The 21,463-nt window shown below is 44.3% G+C and overlaps 2 protein-coding genes and 1 long non-coding RNA gene across 7 annotated transcripts in view; 1 reads left to right on the top strand and 2 right to left on the bottom strand.

Annotated features, from left to right (window-relative positions):
- Positions 1-21,463, top strand: part of SNPH (syntaphilin) — a 289,004-nt gene that overhangs the window by 176,530 nt on the left and 91,011 nt on the right. The gene's annotated exons all lie outside the window — the stretch shown is intronic.
- On the bottom strand, positions 877-11,624 carry SIRPD (signal regulatory protein delta). 5 transcript variants are annotated; one of them, XM_061437089.1, is made up of 5 exons: positions 11,365-11,616; positions 10,155-10,291; positions 4,429-4,776; positions 1,636-1,986; positions 877-1,264 (listed from the first exon to the last, which is right to left on the bottom strand). In XM_061437089.1, exons 1-5 carry the CDS (start codon positions 11,454-11,456, stop codon positions 1,161-1,163), a joined length of 1,032 nt encoding a protein of 343 aa, XP_061293073.1. In that variant the 5' UTR covers positions 11,457-11,616; the 3' UTR covers positions 877-1,160. The 5 variants fall into 5 exon arrangements, with proteins under 5 accessions (XP_061293073.1, XP_061293076.1, XP_061293075.1 ...); XM_061437092.1 differs by having other exon boundaries at positions 10,155-10,314; positions 11,232-11,454; XM_061437091.1 differs by having other exon boundaries at positions 10,155-10,311; positions 11,232-11,454.
- Positions 17,368-20,207, bottom strand: LOC133258855 (uncharacterized). Its single transcript, XR_009740179.1, has 2 exons — positions 18,618-20,207; positions 17,368-17,907 (listed from the first exon to the last, which is right to left on the bottom strand). It is a non-coding gene; the product is annotated as an uncharacterized LOC133258855 (long non-coding RNA).

Raw genomic sequence — 21,463 nt, 5'->3', positions numbered from 1 at the left:
GCAAGTAAAAGGCACAGGAAAGGCAAATTTGAGTGATTCTCTGGGACTCATTTGTGGAGTCTGGGGAAAAAGGAGCTCTCTTCCCATGCTGGTTGCTAAGATGAGGGAATGAATGTCAATGTTTTCTTTATTGGATTGGTAAGGCCTACCTAGGAGAAGGCAATGACAACCCACTCCAGTACTCTTGCTTAGAAAATCCCATGGACGGAGGAGCCTGGTGGGCTGCAGTCCATGGGGTCGCTAGGAGTCGGACATGACTGAGCGACTTCACTTTCACTTTTCACTTTCATGCATTGGAGAAGGAAATGGCAACCCACTCCAGTGTTCTTGCCTGGAGAATCCCAGGGATAGGGGAGCCTGGTGGGCTGCCGTCTATGGGGTTGCACAGAGTCGGACACGGCTGAAGCGAATTAGCAGCAGCAGCAGCAGCAAGGCCTACATACAAGCAAGAAAGACAAATATAGGAAGCGATAGAGCTGAACTTCAGAGAGTAAGAGCCTTGGAGGCTGTGAGCCCAAATTCAGACTTTTTGTTCTTGATTCGTGCCTTGAACACATGAGGAAGCTAGAACTCTCCTCAAGTACAGGATCACGCAGCTCCTTTCTTTTCTTTGAAGGAGGGGAGGGTCATTAAACTAATGTATTAAATTCCTCCTCCTTGTAAGAAAAGGTTCTCCACTAATATAAAGCATACTGAAGAGAGCCCAGACCAACCTCACCTCTATTCCCTATTGTCTGTACTCCTGAATCTCCTTGAGTTTCAGTTTACTCATCTGTGCAGTGAGGACAAGCATTGTTATGCTCAAGTTGCTACGCAGGTAACTATAATAATATAGGGAAAGTGTTTGGGATATAGCAGATGCCCAATAAACAGTAATGTTTTCATATCACCAATTTAATCATTCCTCGGGCTGGGTATTGCTCAGAGGTCATAATAAAATAGACAAACAAATACAGTAAGACTTTAGAAGCAGAAAAAACTGATTGGAAATTGTGCTTCAGTGCTCTGTGGATGCTCTTTATCAGCTGTCATCCATTAGGACAGTGCTGACTTTAGCAAACAGGCTTAAAGGAGAGGTTTTCTCTTCTATAATTGACGGTCCAGAGGTGGGGTTGGAATCAGGAGCAACACGGATATTCAATGTTGTCAACCCACATACTTTACATTTTTGCACTTCTATAGAGTAGATTTTTATTCAAGTTGGTTCCCCTCGTGGCCAAAAAATGTCTGCCTGGAGTATCCGGGACAAAATTATTTCTTGTTCCTAGCCAACAGGGGAGAAAATTGTATTAGTTCCCCAGATTTCTCTTATGGACACAAATTGACTTAAGTCTGTCTCATCTGAGTCACCTGCCAGTAGGGGACATGAAATTACCTTAATTGGTTTAGCCTAGCTATGGGGCATGGGTTGAATGTTGGAATGTTAAACAAGATATCTCTCATCACTCATCAACCTTTCTAACTCTCAGATTCTCCTCCCATAAAAAATTTAAATCACAGGTTTCTGAGAGAATGACAAGATTAAGTGTACACTGTACCTTTGACAATATCTAGCAGAATGTAGTTGTTCAATGACTAGAGGACATTATTACTGTCACAATATCACATGACAGAAAGTGGAAAGGTCAAACTCACCAGTGACAGTCACCTTGGTGCCCCGACCTGACTGGTACTCTATGTCAGGATTTCCCTCTTTGAACTTCACACAGAAGTATGTGCCAGCATCTTTAAGAGAGATTTCACTGATGCGAATGGAAAAGTCTTTGTTGCCAGCTTTGGCCATGTTTCCAATTTGGTTTACTCTGGGAAAGAGACCTCTTTGAAAATTATAAATTAATTCACGATTTGGTCCAGTCCCCTTGAACCATAAGACGGGTCCATTTGGAAATGAATCTGGTATGCTGCAACTCAGAGTGAGTGTTTCCCCAGGTGACACAGTCTGCGATATCTCAGCTTGCTGCACCTTGAACATCTCATGTGTGACTCCTGAAAAGAAACTCAAAATCATCTCCCATTTTTTTCTGCTCCGACCTAGGCAGGATTAAGAAAACTGGATCCAGATCAAGGTTGGGCCTCAATCATTCATCATTTTAGTGACATGTATGAGTATCCACATGAAGAGTGAAAAAGTTGGCTTAAAGCTCAACATTCAGAAAATGAAGATCATGGCATCTGGTCCCATCACTTCATGGGAAATAGATGGGGAAACAGTGGAAACAGTGTCAGACTTTATTTTTCTGGGCTCCAAAATCACTACAGATGCTGACTGCAGCCATGAAATTAAAAGGCACTTACTCCTTGGAAGGAAAGTTATGACCAACCTAGATAGCATATTCAAAAGCAGAGACATTACTTTGCCAACAAAGGTTCGTCTAGTCAAGGCTATGGTTTTTCCTGTGGTCATGTACGGATGTGAGAGTTGGACTGTGAAGAAGGCTGAGCGCCGAAGAATTGATGCTTTTGAACTGTGATGTTGGAGAAGACTCTTGAGAGTCCCTTGGACTGCAAGGAGATCCAACCAGTCCATTCTGAAGGAGATCAGCCCTGGGATTTCTTTGGAAGGAATGATGCTGAAGCTGAAACTCCAGTACTTTGGCCACCTCATGCAAAGAGTTGACTCATTGGAAAAGACTCGGATGCTGGGAGAGATTGGGGGCAAGAGGAGAAGGGGACAACAGAGCATGAGATGGCTGGATGGCATCACTGACTCGATGGAGGTGAGTCTCAGTGAACTCTGGGAGTTGGTGATGGACAGGGAGGCCTGGCGTGCTGTGATTCATGGGGTCGCAAAGAGTCAGACACTACTGAGTGACTGATCTGATCTGATGAGTACCCACACACTGAGTTTAGAGTGACCACTGCAAGTGCTGGCAGCTCTTTCCCCAAGTGCTAGCAGAGGGGAGTCAATTCAGAGGACTAGATGAATCACCTCCCCAATTTCATTCCTCAGCCCCTAAGTAAAATAAGAGAAAGATGGATAGGGAGGGCTGGGTTTGTGAATGGGTAATGTTCATAGAAATAAGTCTTCCTTCTTATCTAAATGCCAAAAATTGCTCAATACACTTGGAGATAGATCCAAGTCTCCTCTGCCCACTCCACATGTCCAGAGAACTTGGCATTGGCCTTCACCTCTCCTCTGAAGGGTAATCAGTCACTGATTTTGCAGAGACATTAATGCTGAGGGGTGTAGAGAAAGAGGAAGTAAAGAAATCAGAAACCTAAAAATCAGGTGGGCATATATTCTTGAAGGCAGAGGTGAGTCTTTTACTTATGTCCTCAAGAGGGACTTCCCTGGTGGCTCAGGTGGTAAAGCATCTGCCTACAATGCAGACGCTTTGGGTTTGATCCCTGGGTCAGGAAGATCCCCTGGAGAAGGAAATGGCAACCCATTCCAGTACTCTTGTCTGGAGAATCCCATGGACGGAGGAGCCTGATGGGCTACAGTCCATGGGGTCGCAAAGAGTTGGACACGACTGAGTGACTTCACTTTCACTTTCAAGAGGGAAGAGGGGGACAGTTGATTCTACTCAACAAAAAGAGAGAAGAGCCTCAAGGGATTGCATCAATTTTGAGGGTCCACCACTGACCCCTAACTCCCACTACCACCAACCTTACTACCCCACATGATATCAGGTCCTGATGATAATCTCTCCTTTCAAGTTATCAAAGCATCAAATCACAGATGGCCTAAGATGTCAGTGGGGAGACAAGGGAACTCTTGAAGCCAGGAGAAAATGGCAGGTAACCTATCTATACCCATATTTTTCAAGTCGAAATCAATGTGTGAATTTTCCATGGCCAGTTAGATGCCATGGAATGTGGCTGAACTTGAGGAAAACATTGAGGAAAACTTGAGGAGAAGACAAGTTTTCCCAGCAGAACAGAGGATACCCTAATCTCATTGTATTTCATGAAATTAATTCGGAGTGGCAAGGAGTAAGAAGCACTGGCTGTCCTCTGAGAATAAAAGGACAACAGAGCTTGGAGTGCAATGCTCAGGGCAGATTCTCAGGGTACAGTCAAGTGCTAGGAGAGTGACTCAACCTCTCTAGGAGGGCTTTTCTAAACAAGCCTCCCAACTCTCAGTTTTCTAACTTTTTGGACATGTTCATGAAGTGTTCGTAGAGTGCACACATGTCGTGCATTTTACCTACCCAACATCTTTTCAACTGGGAATGTCCATTGTCCTTAATTTAGTTTCTGGTGGCCATTAAAGAAGGGCATGGCCTGTCGACTCAGCCTGATTCAATATTGGGCATAGGATGCCAGAAGGATCAGAAGGACCATCTGCAGAATCCCAGCCTATAAAGCAGATTGTGAATGAAGGGGTACAGTATCCAGTGTAGAGTGATGATTTGGTACAAGTCAACGATTTTAAAAAACATATCTTAAAAATCAGGAAGATGGAATTTGTCAAACTGTACTTACCACTCACAGACACGTAGGTGCCTGGGCCAGCTATATATGCCATGTCAGGATGCCCTATTGTTAACTTCACACAGTAATACATGCCAGCATCCTTAGGTGACACATCTCTGATGCGGATGGAATAGTCTGTTTGGTTGGCCATTGGATTTACCACTGGGGATACTCGGGGGAATCGGCGTCCATTGAAACTGTAGATTAATTTTCGTTCTAGCCTAGCGTCCTTGAACCACAAGACCGGCCCTACTGGAGATGGTGCAGGAATGTTGCAGCCCAAGGTTATGACATCTCCAACCTTGGCTGACACTGAACTCTCAGGCTGATTCACCTGGAAATCTTCAACTGAAGTTCCTAGAAAGAAACTGTGTGTTATTTCTCATATTCCTTGTCTTGGTGCAAAATGTTCTGAGGGTCTGGTTCTAGATCAAGATGGAGGTCTGACTGCACACTCTTAAGCAACATGTACTGGCACCAAAGTATACAAATCACAAATTTGATTGCCATACAGGATGAGGAGAAGAGGACCAGTATGTAGAAAGGAAAATGGAACTTTCTTTCTCCATCAAGATATAAGGATAGCCTGGAGCATGTGTGTGTGTGTCAGTCACTCAGTCGTGTCCAAGACTTTGTGACTCCAGGACTGCAGCCCACCAGGCTCCTCTGTCCATGGGATTCTCCAGGCAAGAACACTGGAGTGGGTTGCCATGCCCTCCTCCAGGGGATCTTTCCGAACCAAGAACCTGCGTCTCCTGCAAATCCTGATTGCAAACAGATTCTTTACTGGCAGAGCCTTTAGGGAAGCCCCAGACTGGAGCATAGTGGGCACTAAATAAACATATCTTCAATGAACCCATGAATGGATTTATATTAAATAAAAAATGTGAAATAATAGTTGAGTCAGATTTTTCTCTATGTACCTGTCTGCTGAGAAATTTGTATGCAGATGAATAAGAAACAGAACCAGACATGGAACAATGGACTGATTCAAAATTGAGAAAGGAGTACTACAAGGCTGTATATTGTCACCCTGCTTATTTACTTCTATGCAGAGTGCTGTGCATAGTCTCTCAGTTGTGTCTGACTCTTTGTGATCCCATGGACTGCAGCCCACCAGGCTCCTCTGTCCATGGGGATTCTCCAGGCAAGAATACTGGAGTGGGTTGCCATACCTTCCTCCAGGGGATCTTCCAGACCTAGGGATTGAACCCAGGTCTCCTGCACTGCAGGCGGATTCTTTACTGACTGAGCCACCAGGGAAGACCTCTATGTAGAGTACATCATGCAAAATGCCAGGCTGGAAGAATCACAAGCTGAATCAAGATTGCAGGGAGAAATATCAACAACTTCAGATATGCAGATGATACTACTCTAATGGCAGAAATTGAATAGGAACTAAAGAGCCTCTTAATGAGAGTGAAAGTGACTGAACAACAACACTTAGTGACTGAACAACAACAACCAGAATAAGGCCAAAAGCTAAGGACATTGTGCTGATAACCAACATACTATATACAGAGCACAGTTTTCAAACACAGACATCTCCCTTTCTTCATGTGGAAGCCCAGGTGCCCAGATACACACCGAGACCTGCATTCTCCATGAAATGTATATTTTCCTTAAGGGGTATAAAATTGGTTATTGCAATGTGAAAACATCTCAGTTATTACAATGTGTGATGTTTATGGATGCTCAACCTAATGCAACAAATTCTTAGTACTCAGTACTGCTCTTATTATGTGTTCTTGAGTATTAGACAGGGAGCACTGACACTGAGTTCATGGAAGATACACAGAATATATGTAAGATAAGTTCTACTAACTTTGGAATATTTTTCCTCTTGAATGATTTCTCAAGCCTAGCATATTTCTTTTCTATCTTTGAATAACAAATTACCACAAACTTAGTGGCTTAAGAAACACCTAATCATCATTGTTTGGTTTATGTGAATCAGGAATTCAGGCACAGCTTAATTTAGTTGTCATGCACGGAAAAATGATGCAAAGACACAGGGGAAACACCATCTACAATTTAAAGAATGTTTGAGGCTGCCAGAAGCTGAGAGAGGCCGGGAACACACTCTCCCTCATAATTTATAGCAGCTTTATTCACAACTGTCAAAACATGAAAACAAGAAGATCTTCAGTTGGTGAATAGATAAAGAAATTGTGGTAAATCCAGACAGTGGGATATTATTCAGCCGTGAAGAGAAATGAGCAGATAAGCCCTGAAAGGATATGGAGGAACCTTAAATGTTTATTACTAATTTAAAGGATGAGCCCATATGCTGTAGGGGCTTCTCAGATGGTGCTAATGGTAAAAAACCCGCCTGCCAGGGCAGGAGACATGAGAGATGTGGGTTCCATCTTTGAGTTGGGAAGATCCCCTGGAGGAGGGCATGGCAACCCACTCCAGTATTCTTGCCTGGAGAGTCCCATGGACAGAGGAGCCTGGTGGGCTACAGTCCATGGGGTCGCAAAGAGTCGGACACGACTGAAGGGACTTGGCATGCACATGCTGCAGGATTCTAATTACATGACAGGAAACTATATTACATGCAAAACTTAAGAGACAATAAGAATATCAGTGCTTTACAGGGGTTAGGATGAAAACAGAGGAAAATAAGCAGAGCACAGGTAATTTTAGGGTGCAGAAACTGCCCTGTATGATACCATAAAGTTGGGGGATGCCTATCATAATACTTTACCCAAATCCATGGACTGTACAACACCAAGAGTGAACCGTAATGAAAACTCTGGACTTTGGCTGTTAATAATTTGTCATTGCAGGTTCATCAGTTCTAACAGAATGACCACTCTGGTGGAGGATGCTGAAAACAGAGAGGCAAGGATGCGTGGGGGTAGGGAGTAGTATTGGAAATCCTTGTACCTTGTGATTAGTTTTGCTGTGAACCTAAAACTGTCTTGAAATATAAAGTCTATTATTTTAAAAGTCATTGCCATACCCTGTGTCATCTAGACTTTCTTCTACATAGTTTCATGTTTTACATTTAGGTCTATGATTCCTTTTTTAATACTGCAACATTTTATTTTTTTTTACCACTGCACACTCATATGATTCATTTTCAAATAATTCTTGTGAAAAGTCATTTTGTTCTTCTCCAATAGTGTGTAGGCTATTCTGGATCTTTTGTTCCATCATATAAACTTCGGGATCAATCTGTCTCTATCCATAAATTAATCTGCTGGCTTTTAATTGGGATTGCATTTAATATATAGATCAAGTTGGGGAGAACTGATTCCTTGACAATATTTATCTTACTAGCTATAAACATGTAATACATATTTATGTATAAATAAATATACATATTCAGTTCTTCTTTGATGTTTTTGATCAATTTTGTAGCTTGCTTCACACAGCTCTTGATACAAATTAGATTTATACCTAAGTGACAGACTTTATTTTCTTGGGCTCCAAAATCACTGCAGATGGTGACTGCAGCCATGAAATTAAAAGACGCTTGTGCCTTGGAAGAAAAGCCATGACAAACCTCAACAGTATATTAAAAAGCAGAGATGTTGCTTTGCCAACAAAGGTCCATCTAGTCAAAGATATGGTTTTTCCAGTAGTCACGTATGGATGTGAGAGTTGGACTATAAAGAAGGCTGAGTGCCGAAGAATTGATGCTTTTGAACTGTGGTGTTGAAGAAGATTCTTGAGAGTCCCTTGGACTGTGAGGAGATCCAACCAGTCAATCCTAAAGGAAATTAGTCCTGAATATTCATTGGAAGGACTGATGCTGAAGCTGAAATTCCAATACTTTGGCCACCTGATGGGAAGAACTGACTCATTGGAAAAGATCCTGATGCTGGGAAAGATTGAAGGCAGGAGAAGAAGGGGATGACAGAGGATGAGATGATTGGATGGCATCACTGACTCAATGGACATGAGTTTGAGCAAGCTCTGGGAGTTGGTGATGGACAGGGAAACCTGGCGTGCTGCAGTCCACGGGGTTGCAAAAAGTCAGACACAACTGAGAGACTGATTACCTTTCTTGGAGGTAATTTAAATGGTCACATGCTTGTTTCAGTATGTGCTGTGCTTGCTTAGCTGTGTCCTATTCTTTGAGACCCCATTGTCTGTAGCCCACCAGGCTTCTCTGTCCATGGAATTCTCCAGGCAAAAATACTGCAGTGGGTTGCCATGCCCTCCTCCAGGGGATCTTCCCAACCCAGGGATCAAACCCAGATCTCCCGTATTGTAGGCTGTGCCACCAGGGAAGCCCTTGTTTCAGTATGCAGAAATGCAACTGATTTTGTGCGTTGATCTTGTTTCCCGCCATCTTGCTGAACTCAGTTCTGGGAGTTTTTTGATTGATTTAAGTGATCATTTGTGGATTTTTAGTAGAATCTTTGGGATTTTCTATGTAGAAACTCACAGTATCTGCAGTTTTATTTCTTCATTTACAATCTATATCCTTTCCTTCTTCCTCTCTCTCTCCACTTGTTGAATAAGAGTTGTGAGAATAGATATTTTTGCATTTTTCCTTATCTTGGAAAGAAAACGTTGTCTTCTGCCACTGAGTATAGTGATACCTGTAGGGTTTTTGTGGATGTTGTCAAGTTGAGGAAATTCCTCCCTATTTCTAGTTTGAGAATTTTCATCATTAATAGGTGTTAGATCTGTCAAGTGCTTTTTCTGCATCAATTGACATGATCATGCAATTTATTTCTTCTTTAATTTGATGTGATGGATTATAATGATTGATTTTCTCAGTATTGAAACTAAGATCTGACTTAGTCATAATGTATAACATTATACAATGTTAAATCCTATTTGCCAATACTTTGTTGAGGAATTTTGTATCTAAGTTCATGACATATATTGGGCTATAGTTTTCTTATGTACAATCTTTATTTACTGTTGCTATCAAGGTAGTAATTTCCTCATAAAATGAGTTGGGAAGTGTGGCTTCTTTTTCTAATTTTTTGAAGAGATTGTATAAAATTGGTGTGAATTCTTATTTAGATGTCTGTTAAAATTCTCCAGTGGGTGTGAGTGCCTCACATATTTTACTCCCTTAAGATCCAAGCCTTCCCACCTCTTCTTCACTCTCAGATAATGGTCTGCTTCCTCCTTCATCTGATCTAAACCTCTCAAGCTATCTTCTGTGGCAATTGGGACTCAAAGCTTCTACCAACATGAACCAATATCCTTGGGGGAAAGACTCTACAAAATTCTTTTTTTTACCCCCAGCAAATAGAGGCAGAACCACACAGTTAAGCGAAGGAGACTGCAGGGCTCAGCTTCCATTTCTGACCCAGGGACCTCTAGTGTGCACTTCTGACCAATATTCTCTGAACACTCAGACCTCTGCAAAACTTTAACACTGATTATCTCCTGATGGCATTGTGGATTCTTTTCTTGCTTTTATAATTTCATCTTTTCTAAGATGTTTTTCTTCACTTAGTGGGTAGCATATATGTGCTGGTGACCAATGAAAAGACAGACCCTGTGTCCCCAGTGGCTGGGGGATGAGAGCTGTTGTGTTTGCTCTGTTCAGCCTGCTGATCAAGGGCGAGTCCTTTACCTGACCCAAAGGTGTGAAACAGACACAGTCCCTGGGAGATTTTGTGTACTGGAGGCCATTCAAGTCTAGATCTCTAAATTCTGCCTGTTTTATGATGGGCCAAGGAAATCCCTCCTCAAAGAAATTCCGGGGAAGCAGGTGGGGAGGAAACGGTAACCAGGCAGAGGGAGGTCCCACTCACCTGTGAGTTTCAGCAGCAGAGCCAGCAGAAGGGAGGGCAGACGTGGGCAGGATGGGAAATCAAGGACAGGCATCAAGGTGGCCCTTGGAGCCTGCTCGGCGTCAGTGTGGTCCTGGAGAGGCCTGGACCTCTGTGCTCTACAGAGAGAGGACAGTTCCTACTTCCATGATGTCAGAGGAACAGGATTGTGATGAGAGGAAAAACTGTGGAACTGGGACACTTTTTCTCTGAAATTATAAACTGGACAGACAAGGTTGCTACAAACGGATAAGTTGCTGCTGGAAACGTTGAGGGTTTCCGGAGCCAAGGGGTGCGACACCTGAAGCTTGTGCTCCTTCCTGTGTCTCATCCCATCTTAGAGATTTTCCCTAATCCTACTGCTAAGTCGCTTCAGTCGTGTCCGACTCTGTGCGGCCCCGCAGATGGCAGCCCACCAGGCTCCCCCGTCCCTGGGATTCTCCAGGCAAGAATACTAGAGTGGGTTGCCATTTCCTCCTCCAATGCATGAAAGTGAAAAGTGAAAGTGAAGTCGCTCAGTCGTGTCTGACTCTTAGCGACTCCATGGACTGTAGCCCACCAGGCTCCTCCATCCGTGTGATTTTCCAGGCAAGAGTACTGGAGTGGGGTGCCATTGCCTTCTCTGTCAGCCCTTGCCTATCTAGCATCCTCAGAGATGTCGTCTGGGCCAGAGACTTCTGGAAGCTCTGGGCAGGTGGGTTAAAGCTCCGGCCTGAGTTGAATAGCAGGGCCTCCCTGGGCCGAAGAGCTACAGGAAGGAAGGTAGATCTCTGGCCTCATCCTCTTGGCTGTATAGTTGAGCTTTATAAGAGACTCCTCCTCTTCACTCCAGAGGGGTCAAAGGTATAAAATTAGTCCTAGTGCAATGTCTGCTGTGGGCTCCTGGCTTTGCTGTGGATCCCTGCATATAATACAGGAAGTTGCCTCTTTTCTCCTCTTGCAGAGAAATTGTTTTTGACAATTTGACTGAAAGAAGTTAAGAGTACATTACAGAATGGGGAAGGTAGAGCTCTGAGGCACATTCTCAAAGAGGTAAAAGCAACACACATAGAAACATACCTGGGAAAGTGAGGTCTGCCTCTCCTATGTGTACTGGGTCTGGGGCTAGCTCTGTAGTAAGGAAGTGGAGGGGCAGAAGAAAACACTCTCAGAAATAGAGAGGAGCTCTCATGTTCACCTGCTTCTCTCTCACCTCTGGAATGGGCTCAACCCCAGCACAAGGGTTGTGTCCTGGGACTCTTGGCCCACTCTCAACTGGTGCCCCTTCACTCTCCAAGCATCCATAGTCAGGCGCCGACTGCTTCCTTGTGATCCCTGCGTTTGCCTCAGGGACTGACTGGATGTCAAGGCCAGGAGAGGTGTTAGAAAAGCAGAATGCAGAGCAGGGCCCAGACATCCTCTATGAGATGACAAGACTCCCCCTCCCCTTGTGACGCCACCATTCTATCCCATTGTTCTAGAGTGATGAATTCCACACTGGGAAACCTATTAATGGACCCTGCTGAAGACTGGACAGCCTCTTATCTCTAGCTTCCATCACCCTATGCTTCCTTCCGCCTCCAGCCATCTTCACACCTTCTATGGAGCTCTGAAGACTTCAGAGGGAGGGATTTTCAGCGGCATGATGGTCAAGAGCATTGGCTTTGGAACCAGATACATTTTAGGTTTAAATCTTGATTCCGTTTCTTAGTAACTGAATCATCTTGAACCCATTATACAGACTTGTATATCCTTTGACCTGGAAATCTTCGTTTTGCACCTCGATCATTCAAGGCTGAATTCATGATCTACACTCAGACGTTCCTTTCTCCTGCCCAACCCTGTTCAGTATGTGGCATATCCATTTGGTTAAACCAAAAAGAGACCCACGCTGTTCATCCTCACTCAACCACTCATACCTATTCCCTATCAGGCCCTGTTAGTTTGACCTCCTAAACATGTCTTAAATCTAGTTCTCTGTATCCACTATCATCTTTTACATAAAGGAAAATGATTACCTCCTAATCAGGCTACTCCAGTTTCTCCTGCCTTGCCCTACAATCTTTTCCTTTTTCTTTATCCATGTCTTTCAGAACACAGATCTGATTATACACCTCTTTGGCATAAACGCTTTTGGGGACTCTGATTGCTCTTGGTATAGTAAGGCAATTTGGTACATAGTAGTATATATAAATAATTTGATTCATCCATGACTGGTGTGGCCCCTAGAAGACAAAGGGTTTCCCTGCCTTTTCTGGTACCCAGCACAACTTCTTTGTCTCAGGTTGGTTTCCTTGGGAAATGGACTCTGAGGTGAAGATGAGCATGTCATTTTCTCAAGAGGTACTTTTAGACTCAACTTCTGTGGAAGGGATGGAGAGGAAGCAGGACCAGATAGAAGAAGTTGAGCTGCAACAAAATCCTAATGAAGATATCAGCGGGGCTCCCATGGAGCTCTGGTGCTAGGATGTTCCTTCAGGGTTGTCCTGAGCTTAGGGGAGAGCGCTGGGCTTTCATGTCACCATGTTGATGAGTCAGTGAATGTGGCGTGTGACCAGGCAAGACTTTGGGCAAGCTGGGTCTCCTCATTTGATGCAGTCACAAGGAGGATGGCAGGCAGGGGCCATCTCTGCAACCTGGTGCATAACAGCATCCTCTGTGCCCTTGGAAGCCTCTTCCACCTGGGAGTCTTTGGACTCAGGCCATGTATTAACTTCCCCACAATTAGGTCCTCAAAGCCACCTCACATCACCTGGGAAACATAAAGTTCTCTGACCCTACTTGGCCTGACCTTGTTGTTGTTCATTCGCTAAATTGTGTCCAACTCTTTGCAGCTCCATGGGCTGCAGCACTCCAGGCTTCCCTGTCCTTCACTATCTCCCTAAGTTTGCTCAGACTCATGTCCATTGAGTCAGTGATGCCATCCAACCATCTCATCCTTTGTTTCCCCCTTCTCCTCTTGCCTTCAATCTTTCCCAGCAATGGGGTCTTTCCCAGTGAGTCCGCTCTTTGCATCAGGTGGCCTGATCTGGACTTTACTAATTGGAAAAGTTCAGCATGCATGTCGTAGAGGCCTGAAATGCAGCTTTCTCTGGGATCTCTGAGTGCCTGGGTTAGCAGTGAGCTCTGGCAGAGGACAGAGGAAGCAAGAGAAGGGAACCTCAGACCTGTAAGATGAGATAAAATGTGGGTATACTAACACAGAAACCTCCTCACCATGTATTTCCTTACACTGTTTCCCAAAGGGATACAAGAAGACAAAATATTATATTTTATTTAATAGGCTTTTCAAAAAGTTTTAGATTTATAGAAAAACTTAGATGATAAAACAAAGAGTTCCCATATACCCCTACACACAATTTCCTATTATTAGCATCTTATATTAGTGTGGTACATTTGTTGCCATTAATGACATTGGTACATTATTAGTAACTGAAGTCTACATTTGGTTTTTGTGTTAGCTCTGGCAGTTATAACAAAACTGTTGAAAGGAGAATACATTTTTCCCCCCTTAAAACCAGGAAGGGGGATCCTGTGTACTCAGGAGGTAAAAGAGAACCTCAAAGTGTGGGGGGTTGGTGAACACAGGAGCACACAAGACAGAATAACTCCTCAGTACAGGGATGCTGGTGTGTGGGTCATGGTCAAGTCCAAGGTGATGGACAAGAGAGAGCCTGACCTGTTCTGTGCTGACTTTCTCCTCATATTTGTGAGTCAGTCCCCAGAGGTCCTTCCCATGATCCCTGCCTAGGACCACGTATAGAGACCCAGCTCTGGGGACCTCAGGGGCATACGGGCAGGGAGTTCTCCATGGATGGGAGGCATCTGGAAAGTCATGGAAGGTTCCAACTGAGACGTCCTAGGCTAGGCACCTCAGGGAGGGAAGAAGGCAGCAGAGGCTGAGGGTGGCACTTAGTAGGGAGGAAGGAAGGAGCTGTGGGAAACATGTTTATATTTAATTACCTGCTCATCATTCAGGGATTGTTCTCTGCATGCCTCCTATGTGCCCAGGTGGGCTCCTCCTAGGATGCCTGTCCTGGCAGCCTTTGAGATAGGACTCTGCCCCCTTAGCCTTCTTCCCAGGTCCTGGTTCCTCTTCCCTAGCCTTTCCACTCTGATTTCTCAACTTTATTCTAAATGGGAATTCCTTTATGATCTAGAAATTGTCTCTAGGAATACCACCCACTCAGCTGCCCCTCATTCAGCACCCTTGGCCCACAGAACAGCTAGGAGATACACTTTGAAAACCCTTGATCGAGTCCCCTCTTTTCAAAACAGAACACCACATACTTCCTGGGAGTTGGAAACCTCTTAGAAGGATCCTCCTGAAGGTACAGAGGGATGTGTGTCCCGTTCTCCTAACTATACGTGGGCCCTGACCCTGTCTGAACTGTGGATTGACCCTCCTGCTGAACTTGCTTCCTTTGGGACAAATCTCGTCCTGCCCAGCCACCCCCACACTTACAGTCATGCCCAGAGCTTCCTGTGGACAAAGATGACAGAGACGCTGCCCACCAGCAGCACCACGGGGCCTAGGAGGAGAACTGCAAAGACCACGTGCCCCCAAATCCAAAATATTCACCACCTGACCCCTTTAGAAAATATTTGCCAAAGCCTGGCATAGGATTTCACAAATCAAGTTAAAAGATCAAGCTTTATGATAAAAATGATGCGCTATTGGATGACTTAAACAGAACTGACAAAGATTTCTTCCCTGGTGGCTCATCAGTAAAGAACCTGCCTGCAGTGCAGGAAATGCAGAAGACTCGGGTTCAATCCCTGGGTCGGGAAGATCCCCTAAAGGAGGGCCTGGCAACCCACTCCAGTATTCTTGCCTGGAGAATCCCATGGACAGAAGAGCTTGGTGGGCTATAGTCCATGGGGTCACGAAGAGTCAGACATGACTGAAGCAACTAAGCATGCACACATGACTCAGATTTACAAATTTAAAACAGTCACTCTGACTACAAACTAAGGGATGGAATATGGAGGGAAAGAATAGAGATAGAGTCCAGGTGGGAGTCTGCATCAATGATCAGGTGAAAAATAGAAGGTAGCCTGGCCTGGAGATGGCAAAGTTAAATGAGTGCCATTTTTAATCCCCAAAGCAGTTTTTGTTCTTGTATTGTCTGCAAGTACCACTAGATGGTGCCAACTCAAAGAGGAAAAAATCCCACCTTTATCTTCATCAATATCCAATTTTTTACTAAACTGGTCTAACCTTATAGGGGTTCCCCTGGTGGCTCAGATGGTAAAGAAACTGCCTGCAATGCAGAAGACCCCAGTTTGTCCCCTGGAAGAGGAAATGGCAACCCAATCCAGTATTCTTGCCTGGAGAATCCCATGGACAGAGGAGCCTAGCGGGCTAGGGGCTACAGTCCATGGAGTTGCAAAGAGTCTGACATGACTGAATGACTAACACTTAACTTTATAGGAACTTAGGAGCTGTAATTCAAGTATTTCAGTGGTTTAACCCTTGGCGTAAGTTTTAAGAAGAATCTGCATCATACTAAGTCAAGTTTATGTCTATATTATGTGGGTTTTTGCCAAGCAATAAGCAAGGATTTTATGAGAAACTAAAAGATGAACTAAATTCACCTTCAATTCTTCATATTCATTGACTTCTTCAGATAACTAAGGAAACAGTCAAGTGTGTGGGCAAAGGTTTTCACCAAGAATGTCTACCACAGCATGATTTATAAACCTGAAAGCAATCTTAGTGGCCAATAGAGAAATCATCCATCCATCTACACTTGAGAGAATGAACAAATGATTCATGAGCCTCCACCCCTCACCAGGCACTGTGTTGAGTATTGTGCTGAACACAATGGATCAGGTCCTCACTGTCCTAGAATGGACTTGTTAAAGGTGTGTTATTTTCAGAGACATTTCATGAGTTGGGAAAATAGTTTGTTATATCATAACTGGAAGCAAAACAAGATTTTAAAAATGTATATACAGCATGCTGCAAGCTTCTTTAATGTACATCATGGTAGAGTATGAAATGTTTCAGTCTACAAATTCATGCATGTAAAAAAAAAGTGCACACTTCTTTATTTTTCATAATTCAACTTAATTTTACCTCTGAATCCCAGTCCTGCAAAGGTGTTAAGAAATTCGGCCCCAGTTGGTAGGCTCCACCTACCCTCCAGGGTTTAGCCAAATTTCTCACTCAGAACCCCAGGGTATTTGCCCATGTGTGCACAGCAGTGTCTGGAAGTGCCCACTGCCAGGGCCCTGTGGTTCTGCCAGGTCAGCTGCTCCAGTCTTTGTGACCAGAAAAGGTTACAGGTCTGGGTGACACTTGAGCCAAAAGTCCCCGAAGCAGCCTGGGACCTGCCACTCCGGGTGTGGTCTGAACCAGCAGCATGTGCATCACTTGGATACCGCTGGATCAGAATCTGCATTTCAAATCTAGGTGATTTGGGTGTGTATTACATTTTTGGAAACACCTCCCTAAGAGTCCTTACCATGCCTGCCTGGTCCAGTCCAGGTGGAGCTCAGGTTGGGGCTGCTTTGGGAACCCTGGGCCAATCGTCACTAGTCTGAAGAAGCCCCTCTTTCCTTCCATCCATGAGCACTGATGTGAAAATAAAGACAACCAAGGAAGGGTCTTGTAGGCAATTTCAGCCAGCCACCCTGCCCCTGCCATAGGGCCCTTACCCTTTACAGAAGATCAGGGCCCTCTGCCTGCTTTAACGAATGAAAAGCAGGAGAAAAAAACTCATGGAGGGGGTGTAAATTCTAGTCACAAATACATCTTGTTTTTCACAAAATCAAGACTAAAAATAAAATATCATAAAGGAGGTAGCAGTGCTGTCATTAGGGCTTCCCTAGTGGCTCAGTTGGTAAAGAATCTGCCTGCAATGCAGGAGACTCGGGTTCGATCCCTGGGGCGAGAAGACCCCCCTGGAGAAGGAAATGGCAAACCACTCCAGTATTCCCACCCAGAAAATCCCATGGACAGAGGAGCCTGGTGGGCTACAGTCCATGGAGTCTCAAGAGTCAGACACAACTGAGTGACTAAACCACCATCACCAGTACTGTCATTTATCTCTTCTTTAAACTTTTCTGCATTGTTTTTCTACAATGAATATAATAAAATTTCCAAACAGGAAAAAATTAAACATCCCTTAATGGAGTGTACTCATGTGGACAAGACACAGAGATGCAAACAGAACCCAGAAAGAAGATGAAAAATTGGATGACTCAGAACTGAAAAACAATGTTTTATTAATAGACCGAGGGCACACACTCATTACAAGCGCTGAAAGTCGGGCCAGATTACTCAAAAGTGGTGTCAGTGTCTTCTCAGTGCCTTCTCATTTAATCCTATTTCCTGTTACAATTTTTGATCTTTTAAAGAAAAAGAAGAGGTTCCAAGGTAATTGTGAGAGGGAGAAATCGGCCAGCTCATGTGTGTCTCTTCTTTTAAAAATAATGCACAAATTATAAGCCATTCCAATAAAACTGAAACTCTTGTTTCAACGGACTCTCAGCGAGAATTACTGAGATAAGTGGCTGCTTAGAACAAAAGCCCTGATATCGATCACAAGCCCCTTGTTGCTAGGTTCTTGATCTTTTACAAAATACACTAATTGGCAGAGCCTCATTGAGATCAATGTAAGGGATGAGCAGCCTGTTGAATGGATGTTTCCTGCCATTTGTTCCAGAGGCAAAGCGCCCAGGAGGTTCAGCCTCAGTCTTCTGAGATCCGCTTCCTCATCCCTGTGGCAGAAGTCCGTCCTGGGAAGAGCTGCAGAGAGGAGATGGGGTTAAATGGGTTGAGCAGGCAGGCAAATGTGCACAGATGTTCATTTCAAGGAAAAGCTGGCAAACAACAAAGCAAGTCACAGTGCATCTGGCCAATTTATCCTTCCTTTGTTCAAGTCATGGTTGAGTAAAGGGAGAAGAACAACGGTATTTTGGATTCCAGCCCTGCCTGAGCCTAGCAGATTCCAGTTCATAAATGTTGAGCTTTATCACCCTACATCATTCACTGAATTAACACATTTTTTTGAGTTATCTACTGTAAAGTGTAAAACATCCCCATTTTCTGCCATCTCACAGGAACTTTCCATGGATAACATTCTTAAGCCTCTGAAACCCACTTCATAAAGTCAGGAGACTTTTCATGAAAGAAAGCACTTTCTCAGGTACAGAAATCAAGATGTGAGCTGTAGCTGCAGTCTCCTGGTCTCAGTATCAGTGAGGGTGACATTGAGGCTGATTAACGATGGCTTTGAACAAATAGAACTCTTCTCGCTCCCAAGTAAAAGTCAAGAGGTGACCAGGTAAGGTGGCTCTGTGTCAATAAGTCCTTAGGGAGCCAAATTCTTTCCAGATTCTTTTCCCTGGACTGTACTCTAGTACCCATGGTCCAAGATGTTGGCTGGAGCTCCAGCCATCACAGTTATCTTCAGAGAGCAGTATGGAAGGAAAAACAAAGGGCATTCACCAGCTCACCTTAGGGAGTGTTGTTGGAAGCTGCCACACTAAGCTTCCATTCCCGTCTTACTGGCCAGAATTTAGCCACAGGACACATCCAGCTGCAAGGAGGACTGAGAACAGAGTATTTGCTCTGGGTCACTGTGTGTGATCTTATTATGGCATGTTGGAGAGTAGATATTGAGGAAGGCAAACCAGCAGTCTCTGCTATCGTGTGTCTCTCTGATCCTAGACGACTGTCAAGTAAGTATCTGATGAATTAAAACATGCTCATTACTTTAGTCACTGCATTCTGAGTATCATTTAAAATTAAATGGTGACTTCTCACATTCCATTCCCTCCCCAATCCCTGGGGTAATAAGGAACTTTGTTATGGTGTCACTCACTTGTTATTCAAACAACCAAGTTCTCTTGAAGTTCCCCAGCTGGCAAGATTCTCATCACTGCAAGGAGCCTTGCCTGCTGCTCTTGAACAATTTAGCTATCAGTGGAGACTAGGAAACACAGGAAGCAGTGAATAAGAGGGAATAGCAAAGTTAGTGGAAGCAACAAGAAAAATCACAGGGAGGCCACGGTTCATTGGAAAGAGTGAATCATTCATCTCCTGAGCTTTTTCTCCAAGGGAAAAGCTTCAATCTCCTCAGGGTTTAAATATAGCAAATCCTAGGACTGAGGAATATTTGATCCCTGGAGAAGTTGAACCAGTACTTTACCACCAGGGCATCTAGAAAATTAGCAAGTGGAAGAGGAAACACAGCATCTTTGGGGACCTATAGGCATCTGCTACCTGCAGGTTTCCCAGGTGGCACTTTGGCCACTTGATGCAAAGAGCTGACTCATTGGAAAAGCCCCTGATGCTGGGAAAGACTGAGGCCGGGAGAAGGGGGTGACAGGGGATGAGATGGTTGGATGGCAGCACCGACTCAATGGACATGAGTTTCAGCAAGCTCCGGAAGACGGTGAAGGACAGGTAAGTCTGGCGTGCTGCAGTCCATGGGGTCGCAAAGAGTCGGACACTACTGAGCGACTGAACAACAACCACAGGTGGTTCAGTGGTAAAGAATCTGCCTGCCAATCTGCCTGCCTGCAGGAGGCACAGGTTTGATCTCTGGGTCGGGAAGATCCCCTGGAGGAGCACATGGCTACCCACTCCAGTATTCTTGCCTGGGAAATCCCATGGACAGAGGAGCCTGGCAGGCTATAGTCTATGAAGTCACAAAGAGTCAGACACAACTGAACCACTGAGCAAACACCTGTCTTATAACTTGAGAAGTTGCTAGTTATCACCAGAAATTTCTGGATCAGATGACCTCACCCAAAACCAGACGATCTGACTATCTGATAAACCCTGCTGCTGCTAAGTCACTTTAGTCATATCCAACTCTTTGCGACCCCATGGGCTATAGCCTGCCAGGCTCCTCTGTCCATGGGGATTCTCCAGGCAAGAATACTGGGGTGGATTGCCATTCCCTTCTCCAGAAGATCTTCCTGATCCAGGGATTGGACCTGTGTCTCTTAGGTCTCCTGCATTGGCAGGTAGGTTCTTTACCACTAGCCCCACCTTAAACCCTAAGGGACCAGAAATAAATCTGAGCCTAGAGCTGAGTTTGTCAACCTGTGAGCATGACTGGCATCTGGAGTTGGAATGATTCTCTGTGGTGGGGGCTGTCCTGTGTGCTGTGGGGTGTTCAGCAGCATCCCTAGACTCTGCCCCCTCAATGGCAGTAATACAGTCACCTAGTTGTGGCAACTGAAATGCCTCCAGTCACTGACAAATGTCCCCTGGGTGCAAGAGACTCCAATTAAGAACCACTGGTCTTGATCTTTTAGAATTTTGTTAACAGAGACTCAAAGCTGCTAACTATGGATTGAGGTTATATTCAGAGGCCACTGAATTCTTTCAGTTAAATATTTTCACTCCCTTGATCTTTCATTCAAGGTCACTCATTCAGCACCTTTGGGACTCAGGAGTGGCCAAAGCAGGGAAGCTTATTCACCTGGCATTCAGCACACACCGGGGCCTCGATAAGCCCTGTATAAGGATTGTCACGTCACTCCCGCAGCTGCCCCTCAAAGCCCTTACTACTGTCATCTTCATTTCATAGATAAAATAACTGAAGTTCAGCAAGGTCGAGTCACTTGCCTAAGGACACACAGCTAGGAAACGTCTGGTTGCAGGAATTTGGACCCTCATGAACTGAACCCAGAACCTGCACTTTTTACCATTAATTTAATATCAACGACATGCCAAGCATTGTGCTTGCTGCTTAACCCTATCTCCAACCACCTGAGCGTGAGGGGTTCTGGGTCCCATTTCATGGTAAAGAATCATGGCTCCCTGGGTGCCACTCTGAGTGACTCAGGCTGCCGTGAGAATCGGAGCCTCTTTATGGAAAGAAGTCCATGAAAACTGGATGCAGCAAAGCAGCTCTGCTCAAACCAGTTTGGAGCTGGCATTTAGGTCATTTCAGGATTCTGATTTTCAACAATTTGGCTGCATTGTCAGAGTTCTCAGACAACCTGAGGTGGGATTAATCTCATACAGAAAATAAATGGAGGAAAGTACTTCCATTTAACCCAGTAACATCAGCAGCAAACATATAATACATAGTGAAAAATTTAAGATATATGCAGAAAATGTCCATTTTATTAAGAAATATTAAGAGACATGATGAAACATTCGTTTAGATGGGAAATCTCAACATAATGAAGATGTCAGATGTCCTTAAACTCTACTATAAATTTATCTATAATAAAAAGTCCTTCTGGAGGCAAACATTACCTAGTATTGCAATGTTTTGACTTCTGGAAAACCTACTGGAAATGTACTTTCTCCCTTTAGGAATGTGACTGAATGCATAGCA

This window comes from Bos javanicus, chromosome 13, assembly GCF_032452875.1.
Source record: "Bos javanicus breed banteng chromosome 13, ARS-OSU_banteng_1.0, whole genome shotgun sequence".
Classification (NCBI taxonomy): Eukaryota; Metazoa; Chordata; class Mammalia; order Artiodactyla; family Bovidae; genus Bos; species Bos javanicus.
The sequence above is the reverse complement of the archived record's forward strand: the minus strand, read 5'-3'. Positions and strand labels throughout refer to the sequence as shown.

Bases quoted from the DNA above. Each gene is read 5' to 3' on its own strand.
- SIRPD (XM_061437089.1), bottom strand. From the start codon at position 11,456: ATGGATGCTTGGAGAGTGAAGGGGCACCAGTTGAGAGTGGGCCAAGAG. The intron at 1,987-4,428 runs GTAAGTACAGTT...GTTTCTTTTCAG, and splicing joins CACCTACGTGTCTGTGAGTG to GAGTCACACATGAGATGTTC. The intron at 1,265-1,635 runs GTGAGTTTGACC...CCTGTTGGCTAG, and splicing joins CACCAAGGTGACTGTCACTG to GAACAAGAAATAATTTTGTC.